The following is a 19,714-nucleotide window of genomic DNA, read 5'->3' as shown; positions in this document are numbered from 1 at the left end:
TCTCGCTCAAGATTTGACGGTACATGGCCCCGTCTATCGTCCCTTTGATACAGTGAAGTTGTCCTGTCCCCTTAGCAGAAAAACACCCCCAAGCATGTTTCCACCTCCATGTTTGACGGTGGGGATGGTGTTCTTGGGGTCATAGGCAGCATTCGTCCTCCTCCAAACACAGCGAGTTGAGTTGATTCCAAAGAGCTAGATCTTGGTCTCATCTGACCACAATACTTTCACGCAGTTCTCCTCTGAATCATTTAGATGCTCATTAGCAAACTTCAGACGGGCCTGTGCATGTGCTTTCTTGAGCAGGGGGACTTTGTTGGCACTACAGGATTTCAGTCTTTCACGGCGTAGTGTGCTACCAATTGTCTTCTTGGTGACTATGGTCCCAGCTGCCTTGAGATCATTGACCAGATTTTGACCAGATTCTCCCGTGTAGTTCTGGGCTGATTCCTCACTGTTCTCATGATCATTGAAATTCCACGAGGTGAGATTTTGCATGGAGCCCCAGACCGAGGGAGATTGGCAGATATTTTGTGTTTCTTCCATTTGTAAATAATCGCACCAACTGTTGTCACCCTCTCACCAAGCTGCTTGGCCAAGATCTTGTAGCCCATTCCAGCCTTGTGTAGGTCTACAATCTTGTCCCTGATATCCTTAGACAGCTCTTTGTTCTTGACCATGGTGGAGAGATACGAATCTGATTGATTGTTTCTGTGTACAAGTGTCTTTTATATAGGTAACATGCTGAGATTAGGAGCACTCCCTTTAAGAGAGTGCTCCTAATCTCAGCTCAATGCCTGTAGTGAAGACACCTGGGAGCCAGAAATCTTGCTGATTGATAGGGAATCAAATACTTATTTCACTCATTGAAATGCAAATCAATTTATAACTTTTTTTTTAAATGCGTTTTTCTGGATATTTTTGTTGTTCTGTCTCTCACTGTTAAATTAAACCTACCGTTAAAATGAGTTTGATCATTTCTTTATCAGTGGGCAAACATACAAAATCAGCAGGAGATCAAATACTTTTTTCCCTCATTGTATCTGTTACCCTTACAAAGTCAAATATTATAATACATGGCCTCATTCTGCTTACCTGACGCTGCAGCCTAATCTACAGTGGCAGAATCTGTCAGGTTTGTCTGCAAGCTTAAACATGTGTGATTGTTTAATGCAATATAAAATTGTGCCAGCTAAAGGGTATTTGTGCCAGGATATAGCTCTCTGAATGCTGGGGCAGGGAACCCTTCAGCTTGTAAATTTTAGCAAAACCAATTACTCATTACTTTTCAGTAGAGATTTTAACCTGGAGCCTTTACCATGTGGCCATGTCTGCTGTTTTATAATTCGTACAGTCTTGAAGGCGCAACAAAGTTACCGCTGGAGTTCTGTGTTTGGCATGATTGCTCTTTTTCTGTTTACGATTCCTTAGATTAATAACAGATGCATTTGTTTGTAGATGACGCTACTGTAAATGGCTATGGCATAGAAATAATTGTGTATCTATCTAATTCCATGTGAAATTTTTTTTATCCCCTGTATATGCACTTGTATAATGAAATAAACCGTGAGTGGCGGTGCTTTTATGAATCATAATATATGTAACCTGGAAAAATGCATGTTTTTTTTTTTTTTTTTTAGAGCTGTTCCGATAAAAATGCATTCTTTGTAAAATGTCTCCTCCGACAGGGAAAATATGTAATTTTAGCTGTATAGCATTCTACTAACTGATTGCATGGAGTGCCATCTTGTGGTAATTTTTAAGAATACTTCAGATCTGAAATGGGAATAACCCTGTTGTATTTTTTGTGTTCTACAGGAGTGTGAGCATGTGTGACATGAGATACGAAGATGAGGGATGTATGCTGCCCCACAGCAGAGCTCACCATGAACACTTGCAGTTTGTCAATGACCTGCTCAAGGAGGAGGATGATACATGGCAAGATGTAGGTAGTTCTAACCATAGTCCCAGCTATTGACCAAAAGATGTAATATGGAAGGAATGTGTTGTTGTGTGTGTACATGTTACTGATTTGAAGCATGAAGGTACAGGACGGGGGAGCATTGAGGTTACCCCCACCCCACCCCCTGGTACACACAAATCACTCCCCATCAGTAAAATCTGCACTCCACCATACATACATGCCCCACTCATCAATAACTGTGCTACCAGTGAAATCTGCACTCACAGCTCACTTCTTGCTACCAATGAATTGCCTATTCCCTCTGTCTTACACACAGTAATTGGTTCCACTTGGTTTATCCAGTTATGGACTAGACATGCTACACGTACCCACAAAAATCCGTATGCCCAGCCACTCCTCCTCCCCTTCAGCTCTCCAGCTGCATTTACAGATATACCTGCGTCTGCTTGTAAATTGTTATTAGTGGAACAGCCTCTTCAGTGTCAAGAAGAGTTATGATGAAACAAAGTTATCACTTTATTGTAACTTCTCTGGTACATTCATATCATATCAAAGGGGCAATGTTTGATCCGTATATGATGTCAGTCAAAAGTGGAGTTGCGCTTTAAGTGTACAAGCTGACGTTAGAAGCTGATTGGTTACTATGCACAGCTGCACCTCTTTCCGTGTGCACCAGTTTTAGGGCTCTTTCACACAGGCGTTGAAAATAGGCAGTTGGGTCCCATTTTTAACACTTCCACAACGCTGTTGCAATATGGAGCAGATGGAGGTATTCACACTGCAGCGTTAGCGTTGCTGTTAGGCAAAATTAACGCTGCCTACAGAGTTTGGCAGGCTTTGATGCCTCCATTCACTTCTATTGAAATGCACCACAACCGCACCTTAGACGCACTGTAAACACATCTATGGCATGTACAGTGCATTTACAGTGCGGTTGCAAAGCGTCAAAAGTGATTATTTTCAATTTTAGCCTTGTAAAATAAAAAATAAATAAATTTAAAGAAAAAAAAACACACAGGCACTTGAGAATTAACTCAGTTCTTCTCAGTTCTTCTCTCCTTAGCTTTTATGTTAAGGCTGACTTTTGTTTTTTGCTTTTGTTTAGTTTTTTTAATCGTTAATATTTTTTTTTCATTGGTTTTTATCTTATTTTTTTTCTTGGTAATGAATTTGCAAAAAATAAAAATAAAAAGCCTTTACTTACTTTGTAAATAACTTCACCATACTTTGTAATAATAGGCATTATAGAAAAAATGTGCACTTTCTATCATCCTTTTGTTACACATTTTGTCTATAGGTTACATAGAGTTAATAGTTAATTTTTTTTATATATTGCCAAGAGAATACCTTGTTTGTGCTGAAAAAACAATATGGCTATTACTTTATCTTGAGGCCTCATGCACACTGGACGTTTTTTCTGCTGCCGTTTTTTTTTCCTGCCTGTAAACGCCCTTGCCATGTCTATGCACACATAGGTGTTTAGAGAAGTTTAGAGGCAGAGACATATAGAAGCAAAAAAAAAAAAAAAAAAAAAAAAAAGCAAAACACTGCCAGCAGTTCCAGGAGCAGGTCCTTGACGTGCCTAAACGTGTTACACATTTACAGGCGTTAAGTGGTTTTTCTACAAAACCACCGCTGCCAGGAGTAAGACAGCAAAACATCCAGTGTGCATGAGGCCTATGTAATGACCAAGACTTTTTTTTTATTTAATAGGACTGTAGCTGAAATGTAAAAATATGCTCTGGTCCTTAAAGTGGAATTCACCAAAAAGGGGAAGTTCCACTTGTTTGCATCCCCCCTTCTCTTTAACAATTGGTACCTTTTGGGGAGGGGGAGCAGGTACCTAGTTTTGACAGATTTCCGGTCGGATCGCTGCGGCAATCCAAGCGGAAGGCGGTCCCCCCTCCTTCCCCTGCAGCCTTCTGGGACACAACAGGTCCCAGAAGACTGCAGGACCAATTAAAAAGTGCAGCCTGCGCTTAAAGTGATTGTAAATTATTTTTTTTTGTTTTTTTTTTTCTATAAAAATAAAAAACATGTTATACTTACCTGCTCTGTTGCAGTGGATTTGCACAGAGCAGCCCAGATCCTCCTCTTCTCGGGTGTCTTTTCTGCGCTCCTGGCCCCTCCCTCCTGTTGAGTGCCCCCACAGCAAGCAGCTTGCTATAGGGGCACCCTAACCTCTTCTGATTGGCTAACTGACTTTAAATGACAGCAGCGGAAGCCAATGGCAATGTGTCTCAGCCAATCAGGAGGGGGAGTCCGGACGGCTGAGACACTCGAGGGCATCGCTGGACAGAGATGGGGCTGAGGGGGGCTGCTGCACACAGGTTTTTTGTCTTAATGCATAGCTTAGCTTGCATTAAGATAAAAAGCCTCCTAGTAAATATAAACTCAAACACTAATATTTAGCATGATTATGTGATTTCAAAAGCAATTTTCAATCTTTTATAAATGTGCAGATTTTATTAACATAATACCTGTGTGTCTGAATGTGCTTGTTCAGGCCCTTCCTGGTATAGTGATGGTGCTTTATCCTTTTCTCCCAGTTGTGCTCCTGTGTCTTTGCTCTCACATTGGCCTCCAAAGGAGACTGCAAGTGGCAGTTGCACATGAGAAGTGCATGCATGTAGACAGGAAGTTGTTGCAAGGAGGTTGCTGGAGATCAGCAGTGTTGAGATGCAGCAAATGTTGAAAAAAATGTGAGAAAAGTATTTTATTAAAATGATAAATGGTAATTTTTTACATACAATACACAATTTATACACTATATTGATGTATTAAACTTCAGTGTGTGTTAAACTGGCCATACATATGCCTTGGTATTAAACACAACATATCTTCCTTGATCCAAGCCTTTAAAGATTCTTTATCCTTCACTATCTCTTGCTGTATTGCTTGAGTGTCAGAGGATTCCCTCAGAAGAAGATAGATAAGAATAGCAGGACAAGCAGTGTGGTATTACACTTTTCAGACACTTGTCTTCCCTGCTGGAAAGCCCTGCTTCACCTAATCTGTGCATTGGTGGACAGTGGCAGTGCTGGGGTATTGCTTAGCACTGATTAGCGAGATTAGCATTGGTGTATGGGTTATTAGCTGATATAGCATATGTAGCAACACAATCCATGGCATGATATCTGAGAAATACAGTAAGGCATTATACACGCTTGGTTCAGAAGTCAGGTTTATCTCTTCTTGCTTTTCACTATCAGCCCAGTTCTGAGATGAGGTCAAACATATTTTAGGTTTGCATCTTACTAAATCTTTGCCTTGCCTGCTTTGCAAATGCCGAATGTGTCTTAGAAGATACATGTACTAAAACATATGTGTTCAGCTAATAAATCACACAGGCGGTATATAGGCAGATGAGGTCAAGGTAAACCTAAATGAAGCAGGCTTGTTCCACAGCACATTAAACAAAGTGTGTTAAGTCCTAGCAGCTAATGGGAACTTATTTTACTATAATCTGGAATTATTGAGCTTACAGCTGATTGGTTGTAGAGGTTGTAGTTGCACTTCAGCTGTCCTCTGTGTGCTGCCTTTTTGAAATAGCATGGGTATGGAGCCTGATGAGACTTTGGATTTATGATTGCAGTGTGTTATTTTTGTTCATATTTTATAGTTTGTATATATTAGCCCACCATGCTGACTGTCGTCTTGGTGGTAAAAAGGTATGAGTCTGGTTATTTGTATTTAATACTGTCTTATCTCCTATATGTAGGACTTGGCCCGGTGGAAGACCCGCAGGAGAAGTGCATCACAAGACTTGCTAAAGAAAGAAGAAGAAAGAAAAAAGATGGAGAGGTTACTTAGTGGGGAACCTGACTTGAGTGAAAGAAGAAAAAGCATAAAAACTTACAAAGAAATAGTAGAGGAAAAGTAATTTATTTATTTATTTTTTTAGTTGCTGTGTAACTGCTTAGTGTAATCAAATAGACTTCTTGACATGGTTGGTCTTACATTTTCTTTTAATCTCTCACAGAGAACGAAGAGAGAAAGAATTGCATGAGGCTTACAAAAACGCCAGGACGAGAGAGGAAGCAGAAAAAATACTGCAGAAATACATTGAGAGGTTTACCATAAGTGAAGCTGTTCTTGAACGTTTAGTGATGCCAAAAATTTTGGAGAGAAGCCATTCAGTAGAGCCTGGCTTACTCTCTTCATCAGAGGACCCCAACCCATTGAAGTATCTGAGACAGCAGTCTATGCCTTCCCCAAAATTTACTTCTACAGTAGAAGCAACTATATCTCCCACTTCTGAATTGGACTTTAAAGCACCCATGGGTCCCATATCACCAACAAAAAATGTGGTCTCAAAGGCAGTGCCTATGTTAACACCTAAGCCGTATTCCCAGCCCAGAAATACACAACACGTTCTCAAAACATTCAAGGTAAAAAATAAAAACATGAATTGCACTGAGCATATAAATGGCAAACATTTACAGTGAGGAGCCACTAGTGGCGCTTTAGTATTGTGAAGAGTGTATGTGCTAAAAGTCCAACTCCAGGCAACACTTTTTTGGACAGAGTACAGAAGAACTGAAGCCTATGTCAGGCTCATGTTGTCACATGGACAGGAAGTTATAGGAAATCTTTTCAGTGGGATACAAACTACAACAAAACATTTTGTTTTCCAGTAAATTGGTAATGATTAGACCCCCTGACGGTGTATTATTATGTTGTATAGTTTTCTTTCTAGTTGCCACCAGTCCCCTCGTTTCTTGTCCTGCTCTCCCAGGCATATGGGTTAAAATCTGTCCATTGGGGGTCACGGACAGTAAAAAAAAAAAAAGGGTGACAGAAGTGTTTGTCTTTAAAGTAACCATAACCACTAACAAAAAATGGTTTTGGCAGGAGTTGGGCTTTTAAAATGTAGCATCTGCACTTCTATTTATTATCTATGTTATTTTATCCTGTTAAAGTCTAATATTTACCTTTTTTATTTTATTAGGAGCCTTGCATCTCCTGCAGGCTGACAGTGTAGCTGTCTGTACATCATATGTGCAGGCAATTCATGAATGGCAGGAAGAATCAGTTAACTACCTAGATTGCTCACCAGCGCTCTCGTAGTTCATTGAGAACTTACAAGCTGTGGTTGACGGATAAATGTAGCTTGTTCATTCACAGAATTCTGTGAATGAATGATGCGGCCAGAAGGTGGAGCCCCGAATGGCCACACTCGTTTCACATTGTGACAGCAGGTGCGGAGAAGATCCCCCCCACTCGCTGTCACAACGGGGGGCTCGGAGGGAATGCGGGGACTGCTGATTTAGTAACTTGTTAATCCCTGAATACAAATGTAACATGTTATGAAAGGTGAACTTCTCCTTTAAAAAAACATGCAAGCATTTATACAAATGTAAGATCCAAGCCAAAATCTTGTTTGAAAAATGCAAAAACGCAGTTAACTACTGGGGATTTTTAAGCCTTGTTTGGGATTTTTGTGGTGTTTTTGTTTAATGCTGACTATAATCATTAAATGAAAAATTAAATGCCAAGATCCCTCTCCTCTACTCAATGAGCTCATAGTCTAGCTTGGTGTTTCTCAACTGGGGTTCCGCGGTGAGCTACCTGTCAATCACAGACAGATGACGGGTAGATCGGGTCTCAGCTAACCCATGCAGAGTGGTGCGGGAAGCGGCTGTAATAAGTCTTCTCTCATTGTGCGCTGCTCCCTGCTGGCACCTCCCCTCCTCTCCTCCCTTCTACCCCAACAGCTTGTGACATCACCTGGGGTGGAGGAGAAGAGAGGAGGGGCCGTCGGGGAGCAGAGCGCTATGAGAGAAGACTTTACAGCCGCTTCCTGCACTACTCTGCATTTGATAGAAATTGCTACTACAGTGTACCGGTGTGCCCCATGCCCTGCTGTGAGGCTGTGATGTGCCCCATGCCCTGCTGTGAGGCTGTGATGTGCCCCATGCCCTGCTGTGAGGCTGTGATGGGCCCCATGCCCTGATGTGAGCCTGTGATGTGCCCTGCCATGTGCTCCATGCCCTGCTGTGAGGCTGTGATGTGCCCCATGCCCTGCTGTGAGGCTGTGATGTGCCCTGCCATGTCCCCCATGCCCTGCTGTGAGCCTGTGATGTGCTCTGTCTTGTGCCCCATGCCCTGCTGTGAGCCTGTGATGTGCTCTGTCTTGTGCCCCATGCCCTGCTGTGAGCCTGTGATGTGCTCTGTCATGTGCCCCATGCCCTGCTGTGAGCCTGTGATGTGCTCTGCCATGTGCCCCATGTCCTGCTGTGTGCCTGTGATGTGCCCTGCTGTGGGCCCTGTAATGTGCCCCATGATGTGTCCCATGATGTGCCTCATGTTCTGCTGTGTGCCCCATGATGTGCCCCATAATGTGCCCTGTGTCCTGATATGTGCCCCTTAATGTGCCCCATCTTCTGCTGTGACCCCCATAAATGTGCCCTGTGTCCCGCTGTGTGCCTCTTAATGTGCCTTGTGTCCAGCTGTGTGCCCCATGCCCTGCTGTGAGCCCTGTAATGTGCCCTGCTGTGTGTCCCTTGATGTGGCCTATTTTCTGCTGTGTGCCCCATGATGTTCCCCATGTTCTGCTGTGAGCCCCATGTTCTGCTGTGAGCCCCATGGTATGCTCAATGCCCTGCTGTGAGTCCCGTAATGTTCCATGTGACCTGCTGTATTCCCCTTGTGCCCCATGTTCTGCTGTTTGCCTTTCAATGTGCCCCTTGTCCTGCTGTGTGCCCCTTGATGTGCCCTGTGTCCTGCTGTGTGCCCCTTGATGTACCCTGTGTCTGTCCTGCTTTGTGCCCCTTGATGTGCCCCGTGTTCTGCTGTGAGCCCCATGTCCTGCTGTTTGTCTCTTAATGTGCCCCCTTCCCTGCTGTGAGCCCTGTAATGTGCCATGTGCCCTGCTGTGTGTCCCTTGACGTGCCCCACTTTTTGCTGTGTGCCCTGTGTTCTGCTGTGTGCCCCTTAATGTGCCCCATAATCTGCTGTGTGCCCCATGATTTTCCCCATTCTTTGCTGTGTGCCCCATTCTCTGCTATGTGCCCCATGTTCTGCTATGAGCCCCATGCTGTGCCCAATGCCCTGCTGTGAGTCCTATAATGTTACGTGTGCCCTGCTGTATGCCCCATGATGTGCCCAATTTTCTGCTGTGTGCCCTTCAATGTGCCCCATGTTCTGCTGTTTGCCCTGCTTCCCCCATGTAATGTGCCCTATTGTGCCCCATAATGTGCCATGCTGTCGCCCCCCCCCCCCCCCTCCTGTATTGTGTCCTCCTGTGCTCTGCCCTGCTGCCCCCAGTACACTGCTCAACTCCAGTTAAACCCAGAATTGAGCATCTGTGCAGAAAAAAAACAGTACAAGTTTCACATAAAATAGGTACGTTTTAATATCTTTTTCTATTATTTAATGCTATTTCTTAAAATAATTGTTATATCACAGCTCGCTGCTCACACCAATGTTCCCTGAGCTGTAGATCTGAACATTATTTCAGGGTTCCCCGAGATCTTAGACTTTTTGCCAGGGATTCCCCGAAGGTAAAAAGGTTGAGAAAGACTGGTCTAGCTTGAATGTACCCCACAACCATACACAGCATGCACAATAATGCTCCCTTCAGGGATTGAGATTTTACCTTTTTACTACACAGGGGCCTTAAAGGACAGGAGGGCTCACCACACAAACAAGGAGGGAATTTGGGCTATTACCAGTGATGGATATAGTGCTAGAGAAAGATCAAACCATGATCAGGTTACCTAGCTGTTGTAGTGGCTTGTTGGAAATGGAAGTGATCTGTCAGAAGTTAGTAAGCCTATAACAATGCAAAGCAGTGCCATGGAAGTAGATGGCATCCTGCCAAAAAGGTACATGGGGGCAACAGTTACAGATCTTAATGTGGAACTGATCAGAAAGAGTGAAGCTTTTCTATCATATAGCGAACATTTAGCAATGCTTGTTGGGCCTATGCAGTACCTTGAAAATGTTTGTCTGAAATTCCTCCTTAAAATAGCAGTGCACTTCCTGCTATATGAAGGTACTTGGGCAATTGCGTCCCTACAGTCTCATAGCTGTATATCTGCTGTGTAAATAAGGCACCGCTACCTCTGACTGCTAGTCTTGTGAGACTTGGAATTGGAGATGGAGATTAAATTAGTTTGAAATTCTAACTTGTGAACCACAGCACTGTTTGCTGTTTTGGGCTTTATATTGTAAATTAACTTGTTGACTTCTGATAGTGTTTTATGTCCCAGAAAGAGGTGTTCTATAGCTGTGACTTTATCCCCTTTTTTTTTTCTTTTCTAAACACCTACTTATTTGGTTTCTGTAGGTAGAGGGAAAAGCGAGTATGAATGGAGAGGCAATGAATGGCACAGAGGAACACAAGGAAATGGGATCAAGTGGAGTCCAAATGTTTTCTCCATCACTGACCAGATCACAGATGTTTGAAGGTGTAGCCAGAGTGGATGCACCAGCAGCAGTGTTGAAGCCGGATGCCTCTTCTATTGAACTTAGTTTGAAAAGGCCGAATGTACAGAATTCTATCAAGGACAAAGTAAGGCCAAAGAGGATGGTTTATAAAACTGAAAAAAAAGAGAGTTTGTGTTGCTACTAACAATTAATTAGACTCAAACTGAAATATAAAGCAGACTTCTGGTTGGTGCTCCAAGCGTGGAATGTAGTGTTGCTGTTTTTCTAGGACATTTTATAATTTTCTTGCTGTGTCCAATGCTCCATGCATTGGACTTTTCAACATATACAATGATGCAGTCATCAAATACTACTTTCACTATTCAGCGTTTATCACACATACATACACACTTACTTGGCTATGGACTGTGGTATCAGCTTATCACTGCCATCATGTTGGAGAGATGTTAAGAAATTGACTAATAATTTGCTGTAGACATTAGATGTTGGTTGGACATGGTCTGGATGTTGTTTGATTATTATTTTACAAACTGGTAAATGAAAGATGTTCCTTGCCCAAGGTCAGTAACAAAAGAAAGGGAGGACTGCAGGCAACCAGCCTTGGCACTGGTCTTGTTTCCCCCAGAAGCAGTAGAGGTTTTAAATCCAGTGCAGCCAATTGCTAGGTTCTTCAAGACATGTTATCCTGATTTTGTCCTTCAACAATGTCTACTCACAAACATAAGGATTGTTGATTCCATATATTAATTGGATCAGACAGCATTTGTGTCTATTGCTACCTTCAAGTGCATTATTAGGTTTTGTTATTTTTCTCATGCAATGGTCACGTAAAAGCATCACAACTGTTTGAATTGATAAAACATTTGCATCACTATTCACCTCAGGTTTGCCTTTCTATCTTTCTTTCAGATTTTGTCTGGTGAAAGAAATCACAGTGATGTGGTCGATGGAACACATTCATCTTTGCCTACAAATGTCCACAATGAGCAGACAGCTGAAGGTTTGTTGAAGTCTGTGCTGTTGTACAGTTGTTGGTGTTGCATATACAGTAAAGTATGCCTTCTAAGGATAACTATGCCCAAAGCAGATCATGTGACAGTTCACCACTACATAGATGCATAATCATTTATTCAGTCAGCAAAAACATCTCAAAACCATCTGCATAGGGTGAGTACATGGATTGAAAACTAGCTACAAGGGCGAGTTCAGAGGGTGGTGATAAATGGGGAGTACTCGGAATGGTCGGGGGTGGGTAGTGGGCCCCCCCCCAGGGTCATGTGCTGGGACCAATCCTGTTTAATTTGTTCATAAACGACCTGGAGGAATGGGTAAACAGTTCAATCTCTGTAATTGTGGACGATACTAAGCTAAGCAGGGAAATAACTTCTCCACAGGATGTGGAAACCTTGCAAAAAGATCTGAACAAATTAATGGGGTGGGCAACTACATGGCAAATGAGGTTCAATGTAGAAAAATGTAAAATAATGTATTTGGGTGGCAAAAATATGAATGCAATCTATACACTGGGGTGGGGGGGGGGGGACCTCTGGGGGAATCTAGGATGGAAAAGGATCTGGGAGTCCTAGTAGATGATAGGCTCAGCAATGGCCAAGCTGCTGCTAACAAAGCAAACAGAATATTGGCATGCATTAAAAAGGGGATTAATTCTAGAGATAAAATGATAATTCTTCCACTCTACAAGACTCTGGTCCAGCCGCACCTAGAGTACGCTGTCCATTTCTGGGCACCAGTCCTCAGGAAGGATGTACTGAAAATGTAGCGAGTACAAAGAAGGCAACAAAGCTAATAAAAGGTCTGGAGGATATTAGTTATGAGGAAAGGTTGTGAGCACTGAACTTATTCTCTCTGGGGAAGAGACGCTTGAGAGGGGATATGATTTCAATATACAAATACCATACTGGTGACCCCACACTAGGGATAAAACTTTTTTGCAGAAGGGAGTTTAACGAGACTTGTGGCCACTTATTAAAATTTGAAGAAAAGAGGTTTAACCTTAAACTACGTAGAGGGTTCTTTACTGTAAGAGTGGCAAGGATGTGGAATGCCCTTCCACAGGCGGTGGTCTCAGTGGGGGGCATCGATAGTTTCAAGAAACTATTAGATAAGCACCTGAACGACCGCAACATACAGGGATATACAATGTAATACTGACATATAATCACACACATAGGTTGGACTTGATGGACTTGTGTCTTTTTTCGACCTCACCTACTATGTAACTATGATATAGTTATGTTAAAGGCAGCTTAGGCACCTGTGTCAGATTTCTGTCAAAGTAATCGACACTGCAATGTTTGTTAATATAGAAAGGCACATATTTTTGTTAAATACCTTTTTAAATATGGAGTTTTGAGAGTCAGCCCTATATTTATAGCCCTAGATTTACACTGTTCATCTCTTTTTATTATTGCATTTGTCCCATTTTACAGTTTGTTTGTGGTCTGACTTGACATCTTGATTCTAGGTACAACACAGCATAATAAGGAAAACGCAATTGTCACCAACTTAGAGTTCACAGCACCTCTTGCACCACCTGAAGCTGTTGTAAATGGAAAAGACCAAGAAGAGGAACAAAAGGTTGATCCCAAATTACTGGTAGTGTATTATTTGCATATAATATTAGTATTCATATTATTTAAAGTGGAACTCTATTAAGAAACGGTTACATTCTTTCTTTTTACCATGCTATAAATCCCTCCTAAGAAAACATATTACATCTGTATAGGCTACAGGCCTATTGATTCAGCAAATGGTTTGCCATTAGTTATGATAACAAAGTAATATGTGTTTTTTATTTTTTTTCAATTTCTAAAGACAAAAGCACATAACAAAACAAATAGAATTTTTTTTCTAGTTTAACCGTTTGTTAATTATTTGAATGCAACACTACAAAATCCTACAAGCGAAACAATGGACAGTAACCAGAAACATTTAAATGATTGGCTGAAAAAACAAACTATGAAAGAAATAACGAATGGAAGAAAGCAATTAATAAGGGATAGTTAATGTATAACTATGGCCAATATCGAAAATGGCATTTACAGTAAGGGAAAACAGTATTTGATCCCCTGCTGATTTTGTACATTTGCCCACTGACAGTTAAATGATCAGTCTATAATTTTAATGGTAGGTTTTTTTTAACAGTGAGAGGCAGAATAACAACAAAAATCTCCAGAAAAACGCATTTAAAAAAAGTTATACATTGATTTGCATTTCAATAAGTAAAATAAGTATTTGATCCCCTATCAATAGGCAACATTTCTGGCTCCCAGGTGTTTTCTATACAGGTAATGAGCTGAGATTAGGAGCACTCTCTTAAGGGGAGTGCTCCTAATCTCAGCTTGTTACCTGTATAAAAGACACTTGTACACAGAAGCAGTCAATCAAAGTCCAATTTCTCCACCATGGCCAAGACCAAAGAGCTGTCCAAGGTTGTCAGGGACAAGATTGTAGACCTACACAAGGCTGGAATGGTCTACAAGACCATCGCAAAGCAGCTTGGTGAGAGGGTGACAGGGTTGTCAGTGGGCAAACGTACAAAATCAGCAGGGGATCAAATACTTTTTTCCTCACTGTCTTTCGCTAGCATTAACAGCAGTTTTTGTTTTTCTGAGTCCCTCCGTAGCTGGGTTTATTTTTTTTAAAGGTGTTTATTTTTGGATTTTTGCAATAAAAATAATACAAAAACGATGAAATAATAAGAAAACCAATAATATAGACTGTTCTACATACATGTATGTCATAGGTGTTTAGATCACTGAAAATATAGCAAAAATCATGAAGTAGTACAGCTGTACAAAACAGTAATATCCCAACCAGAAAAAACTCGCACCATTCATACACACACTCATACACACATCTGTCACTCACGACCACCAATAATACAGTATAATTTTGGCGCGTCTTGTGGAACAAACCCTCATCAGTACGTATACAGATTTCCATCCACATTAAGATATATGTCAAGTAATGTTTGCTAAGAACACATCTCCTCGCCTCCTCACTGAGACAACTGCGAGGAGAGGACCTCCCCCCAGAAGCCCCTTGAAACATCCAGCCAAGGCTGCCAGATCTTGGTGAACTTCCTAGGGCATGCCCTGCTCTTGTAAATCAACTTAAATTTGGGGAGGGTCCCATGTACAATACGGAAGAAGGCTTGGGCTGAAGGGGGTTCAGTATTTTTCCAATGCAATAAAATGGTTTTACGTGCATAAAACAATAAAATACGTATTAACATCCTAGCATGAATGCGAGGAACACTATCATTTAGTACTCCCAGGAGTCCGACCTCTGGAGTTTGCGGCAGCGGTATATGTAACTTACGGTTGAAAAAAGAAAAAACATCTTTCCAGAATGTAGCCAGCCCGGGACATGCCCAAGTAGCTGGGTTTATTACTGGGTGATTACTGGGTGATCAAGCCAAAAAAAAGTCAGTTATTTTTCAACTTCCTATAAAGCACAACTCCAGGCAACTAAAAAATAATCCTTTGCAGGGTTGCTTGTTCAGGTCTAGGGGAACCAAAAAACAAAGATTTATTCACCAATTTCTCTGCTCCTCCTCACTGCAAGACTGCTCCCTGCAACCTCTTCCCCATGCTTTGGGGGGAAAAGCGAACTTAGGACTTTAATTGGGATGCAAGGGAAAGTTTGCGCCCCCATCCTTAATATCATTAAAAAGAGGGGGGGAGGTTGGGACTTTAAATGAGGTGCGCATGATGCAGCCGAATCACGCTCAGAGGTGCAAACATATGTATGTTTATTGAGGCCCAATGATCAACATGGCATAAAAACACATTGCATGCATTAGACATAAAATCGCATATAGACAATAAATCTATGTATATACAACCATGGGACATGGGTAGGTACAATTGTGCATCTTAATCCCCCAAACAAGATAAAAGTCATGTGAAGTAAAAGACATCTGAAAATTGGTCAATGTGTGTTTGATGCATCAAAGGTAGCCCCAACGCTGCGTTTCACGGACTTCAATCCACTCTTCAGGAGCCAGATGCATCTATTCTATAAAAGATGTAAAAAAGCAATATAGTTTCATGGGTCTAACAAAATCAGCAGAAAAAGGGGGAAATTTGGGCATAATGGGCCATGCCAAAAAAGGTTACTCACATGATAGCCAAAACTGGGACCGTGCGACAAAACAAAGCCAAGGGTAAGCCATGGAGCCTGGCCCGGGAGCTGAGAGGGGGACCTCAATGAGGAACACCGGACCGCACACACCAACACCCCGCAGTGGAGGGGACTTCTATAATGTAGGAGATATATAAAATGTATCTATGATGATACAAGTAACAAAAAACGAAATGATATAAGCTGTGGATATCACCAAGGTGATTGAAAAAGCACCCGGAAGATTACCTTGGAGAGTACATATGATGTTTGAAGCCACATGGATAGGAGGGGATCAGGGTGTGCATAGATTGTATCAGCACCGTCTCTGAATACCATGAAGCAGGGAGTGAGATGCAGCCCCAGTATGGAACGCCAGCTCCCCCTCAGCGTCACGCAGGCGCAACTCAGTGGAGCAAAGCCTCAGCAAACGCCAGAGAAGCTCACCGCATGTCAGCCCAGCTGATATACCGGACGTCTGTGTGTGCAACGCCCAACCAAGGAAGTCACATGCTCAGTGGCGGGGGCGTGGCACCGATGCACGGTGGAAGGATCCGCCCAGCCACCCACCCCCAACCCTGTGGAGGGGAGGTAGGAGGGCGGACACCAGCATGCATCGCAGCTCCCGGGAAACAGGACATCTGCCCACCCACCGACAATGAGTCACACAGACCCAGTCTGGCCACAGGGAGTAAAAGATGTATGAAGTGGTGAAAGATCAAAGTATGTGAACTATCAGTGCAATGAACGTTCCATATAAAGAACGTTCCCCATGCTTTAGGGTCCTGATGCCATTCATTTATGTAAAACCTTTAACCCTAAATGAAAAAAACAATTGCTGCTACTGCCTATTAAATCTTAGCTAGAGTTCAACTTTAAATTGTTAGTCACTTATGTAAAGTCCAAGTAAGGCTGGGTTCACATATGAGCACCCAGTGGCTTACAGCAGGAGTCCGGTGCGTCCTCGTTCACCGTTTCAGGCCTGATTTCAGCCTAAATGCGGACCTGAAATGGACCAAAATACGCACAGGGCTCCTGTGCAAATCGCACCGGAGCCATTGGGGAGATGTGTGAACCGGCTCCATGGAGAGCCAGTCACAATCTCCTGCTGTTCGAATTGGATGCGAAAGAAAAATGCATCCAATTCGCAATAGTGTGAACCCAGCCTCCATCTATTAGTCCATCTAACACTATCTTCTCCACTAATTAACAATGCTGATGTCCAAGGGTGACTACATTGCTCTTCCATAGATCGATGTAGCCACTCTGAGAGGAAGTGTTACTGACCAATCATCAAATTAAAATAAAGGAACAAAAACTTAAAAAAAAAAAAAAAAGAAAATGAATGCAGCCAACACATCTAATGATTGGTTAGCTACAATATATACCATTTTTGTTTCTGTGTTTAGTTAGTTATGCTTCAAGGTTACCTTAGGGTAATTAATAGGTTAAGGATGACCAGTATTTATGAAAAAAACATTTTTTTCCATTTTGCAAGGTTTCTTCAACTGACATGTACAGATCAAATGACACTCTTTTGATATGTGCACAAAATAAGTAATCATAATACATTGTAACTGTTATTTTGTTGCAACCTCTTGAATGAATACTGGTACTTGCCAATTTGATAGGCGTTTCAGAAATGTCACCAAGCATCCATGGCATGACAGGGTAGCCTTTGGCTATGATGTTTAAATCAAATATTTTATTATGTCTCTTGTGCAATCACGCTTATTTACTATCTTACACACTGCTGCTATAAATACTATGTGTAACATAGAAGGGAGTATATGCCACATAGTGGGGTTGATTTACTAAGGGTCCATGCACACTGTCTTAAAAATCACTGCTTCTACAGGAGTTTTGTGTCCTGCCTGTAGAAGATCAATGTTACCCTATGTGTCCATGCACATTGGAATGATTACAGGCATATTTTGAGCTCAACGCTTGGAGGCAGGAAAGAAAAAACACCTGGTTTGCGTTAAAAAAATAAATTTAAAAAAACGATCAGCTTCCTTTTTTTTGCCAAAGCTTAATTGAACAATCTGAAGTTAGAAGCTGATTGGCTACCATGCAAAGCTGCACCAGATTTTCCACTCTCCAGATTTAGTAAATAAACCCCAGTGTCTATTTTTCTTATTTTCCTTTAGATATGTGGAGTAAATGTTATGCCTTCTGGTCAAAGGTATATAAAGCATGTTCAAGCATGTTCAAAGTAGTTTGCTTTCACTTCTTTTCAGGAATCGCTTTTCCCATATTTAGGTAGTTCCAAATCACATTTATTAAACAGTAACAAGTATATCTATGCTAGATGGTAGAAGAGTTTAAACATCTCCTTCATGTCCCCGTGTAGGAAATACTTCCTCCCTTCCTGTTCCCGGCAGACAGCAATAAAAACCTGGCACAGATTCTAAACTGTCCCTGTTCTTTCCAAAAATAAGTCTGTTTCTGACCTCAAATCCTTCACAAGTACTTTATTGTAAGGTCATTTGCTTACATCTGCCTTTATCATGTTGTGTCACAGTGCTATCCTGGCTCTTCCTTTCTATAGATATACAGTACCATTTACAAGTCTGGTGTATAGAATGACCTTGCATTATGTTTGCAATTGGGATGAAAAGTATATTTAAATGTTAGAGTTGCTATTGCCACATTAGTGGGAAGCCAGGACTGAGAGGAGAGGGGTATTGCGGACATCAGACATTACATAACAAGATGACCATAATGATTTCAGAACTATTTTCTTGTCATACAAGTATGAATGACAACATGCAGTATGGGTGATCCTGATGGGGATGTTTTACACATTTCTCTTACCTTGCACTTGTGCATGTGCAAATCATTTTATTTTTGGTACTTTAAAAGTTTTGTCTTTAACATTTTAATGCAACATCTGCTTTGGGTCTTGCATTGCTTTTGTAACTGAAATTTTTGTGCAAACAGTGATGGAGCTTAGCTGAGCCGTGCTGGAGAATAAAAATACAATTTAAGAAAAACTATTAAAATTCCAAAAAGGGCAAAGTAAGAACATGGTAGAGGTAGAAAAAGTACCTTTATTGAGATTCATAGGGGTTCATTTACTAAAACTGGAGAGTGCAAAATCTGGTGCAGCTCTGCATAGAAAACAAATTTTTTGTCAAAGCTGACGTTAGAAGCTCACTACCATGCACAGCTGCAATGGATTTTGCAGTTTTAGTGAATCAACCCCATAGTGTTTATATACGTAACTTTATTCTTCAAACAAGGATATGCATTTAAGATATGCAATTTTGTTTCCAGTCTCTGGATTTCAGCATCAAGAAAGAAAAAGAAGCTGCATTGCATCAAGTGAAAGCAACACAGGACGATGGACAAGAGCCAGTGTGGAAAGAACAGCATGGTGCGTACACCCTGTGATGGCAGGTCACACCATTCACCTACATGGACTTCACTAGAGGGGTGTAATAATATAGCAAACCCCATTCAGTGTTTTAAACCATTTCTTAACTTTTTTGTACATAAAATATTTCCTGACTGTACAATGTAGTATTGTGTATTCCACTAAATAAAATGAAATGCACAATTAAAATGCTAAGTGTGAATTTCCAAAAGAAGCTGGGACCCATAAATCCTTTATATCTCCTGTACATAAAGGATTGGTGCACAGAAAAACATAAAAAGACATTATATGCATTATGGGAAAAAGCTACTGGTAGCATTCACAGCTAAAAGTGCCCGCACCTGTACAGAAATTAAAATATTTGACATTTATACTGCTACTGGAGGCAGAAAATGACAGGTACTTCAATGGGATTACAGAATGTTCAAATATCAGGAAAGATCACTTCCTGTTATGCCACCTAATTGTAAACTTTTCTTAATGATCTTCTGAAATAATTGCACAATTTACACAAACATAGACCAGGTGCACGTCTATGTTTAGCAGCCCTTGAGATAGATTATTTGGGGGTGCTGAATTTGCTGGTTAAAGCGCAGGAAATAGCCAGTCTGGCCATGGAGCTTTGTTAGACTTCTCAGGTAGGTGCGTACAGGCTCCTTTACTGCAGGTCTTTCTCAAGTTAGCCTACGGAGGGGTGTCTAACAAACGTCCAAACCACCACGTTTTAGCACGGCGCCTTCTTTTTTTTGTCTGTACATTTACTTGCTTACTAGTTGAGCCTTTTGCTTTCATATAGCAGTGCTCATGAGTAGAATGATTTACCCAATGCGGCCAGTCTTATGACTGTTGTACCTTTTCTAGTATAGTTA

The 19,714-nt window shown here is 41.5% G+C and overlaps 1 protein-coding gene across 6 annotated transcripts in view; it reads left to right on the top strand.

The window, feature by feature from the left end:
• The window catches only part of LIMCH1 (LIM and calponin homology domains 1), a 397,172-nt gene that overhangs the window by 330,858 nt on the left and 46,600 nt on the right, over nucleotides 1-19,714 (top strand). For 5 of the 6 annotated variants that reach the window (XM_073608522.1, XM_073608523.1, XM_073608520.1 and 2 more), the window contains 7 exons: nucleotides 1,819-1,945; nucleotides 5,646-5,803; nucleotides 5,907-6,315; nucleotides 10,218-10,442; nucleotides 11,228-11,318; nucleotides 12,804-12,934; nucleotides 18,746-18,845. In XM_073608522.1, the coding sequence (XP_073464623.1) occupies nucleotides 1,819-1,945; nucleotides 5,646-5,803; nucleotides 5,907-6,315; nucleotides 10,218-10,442; nucleotides 11,228-11,318; nucleotides 12,804-12,934; nucleotides 18,746-18,845 (1,241 nt within the window). The remainder of the gene's footprint in view (nucleotides 1-1,818; nucleotides 1,946-5,645; nucleotides 5,804-5,906; nucleotides 6,316-10,217; nucleotides 10,443-11,227; nucleotides 11,319-12,803; nucleotides 12,935-18,745; nucleotides 18,846-19,714) is intronic. The other variant, XM_073608519.1, reaches the window with a different exon arrangement.

Source organism: Aquarana catesbeiana, linkage group LG01 (genome assembly GCF_042186555.1).
Source record: "Aquarana catesbeiana isolate 2022-GZ linkage group LG01, ASM4218655v1, whole genome shotgun sequence".
Lineage (NCBI taxonomy): Eukaryota > Metazoa > Chordata > Amphibia > Anura > Ranidae > Aquarana > Aquarana catesbeiana.
This window is presented reverse-complemented; position numbering and strand designations above follow the sequence as displayed.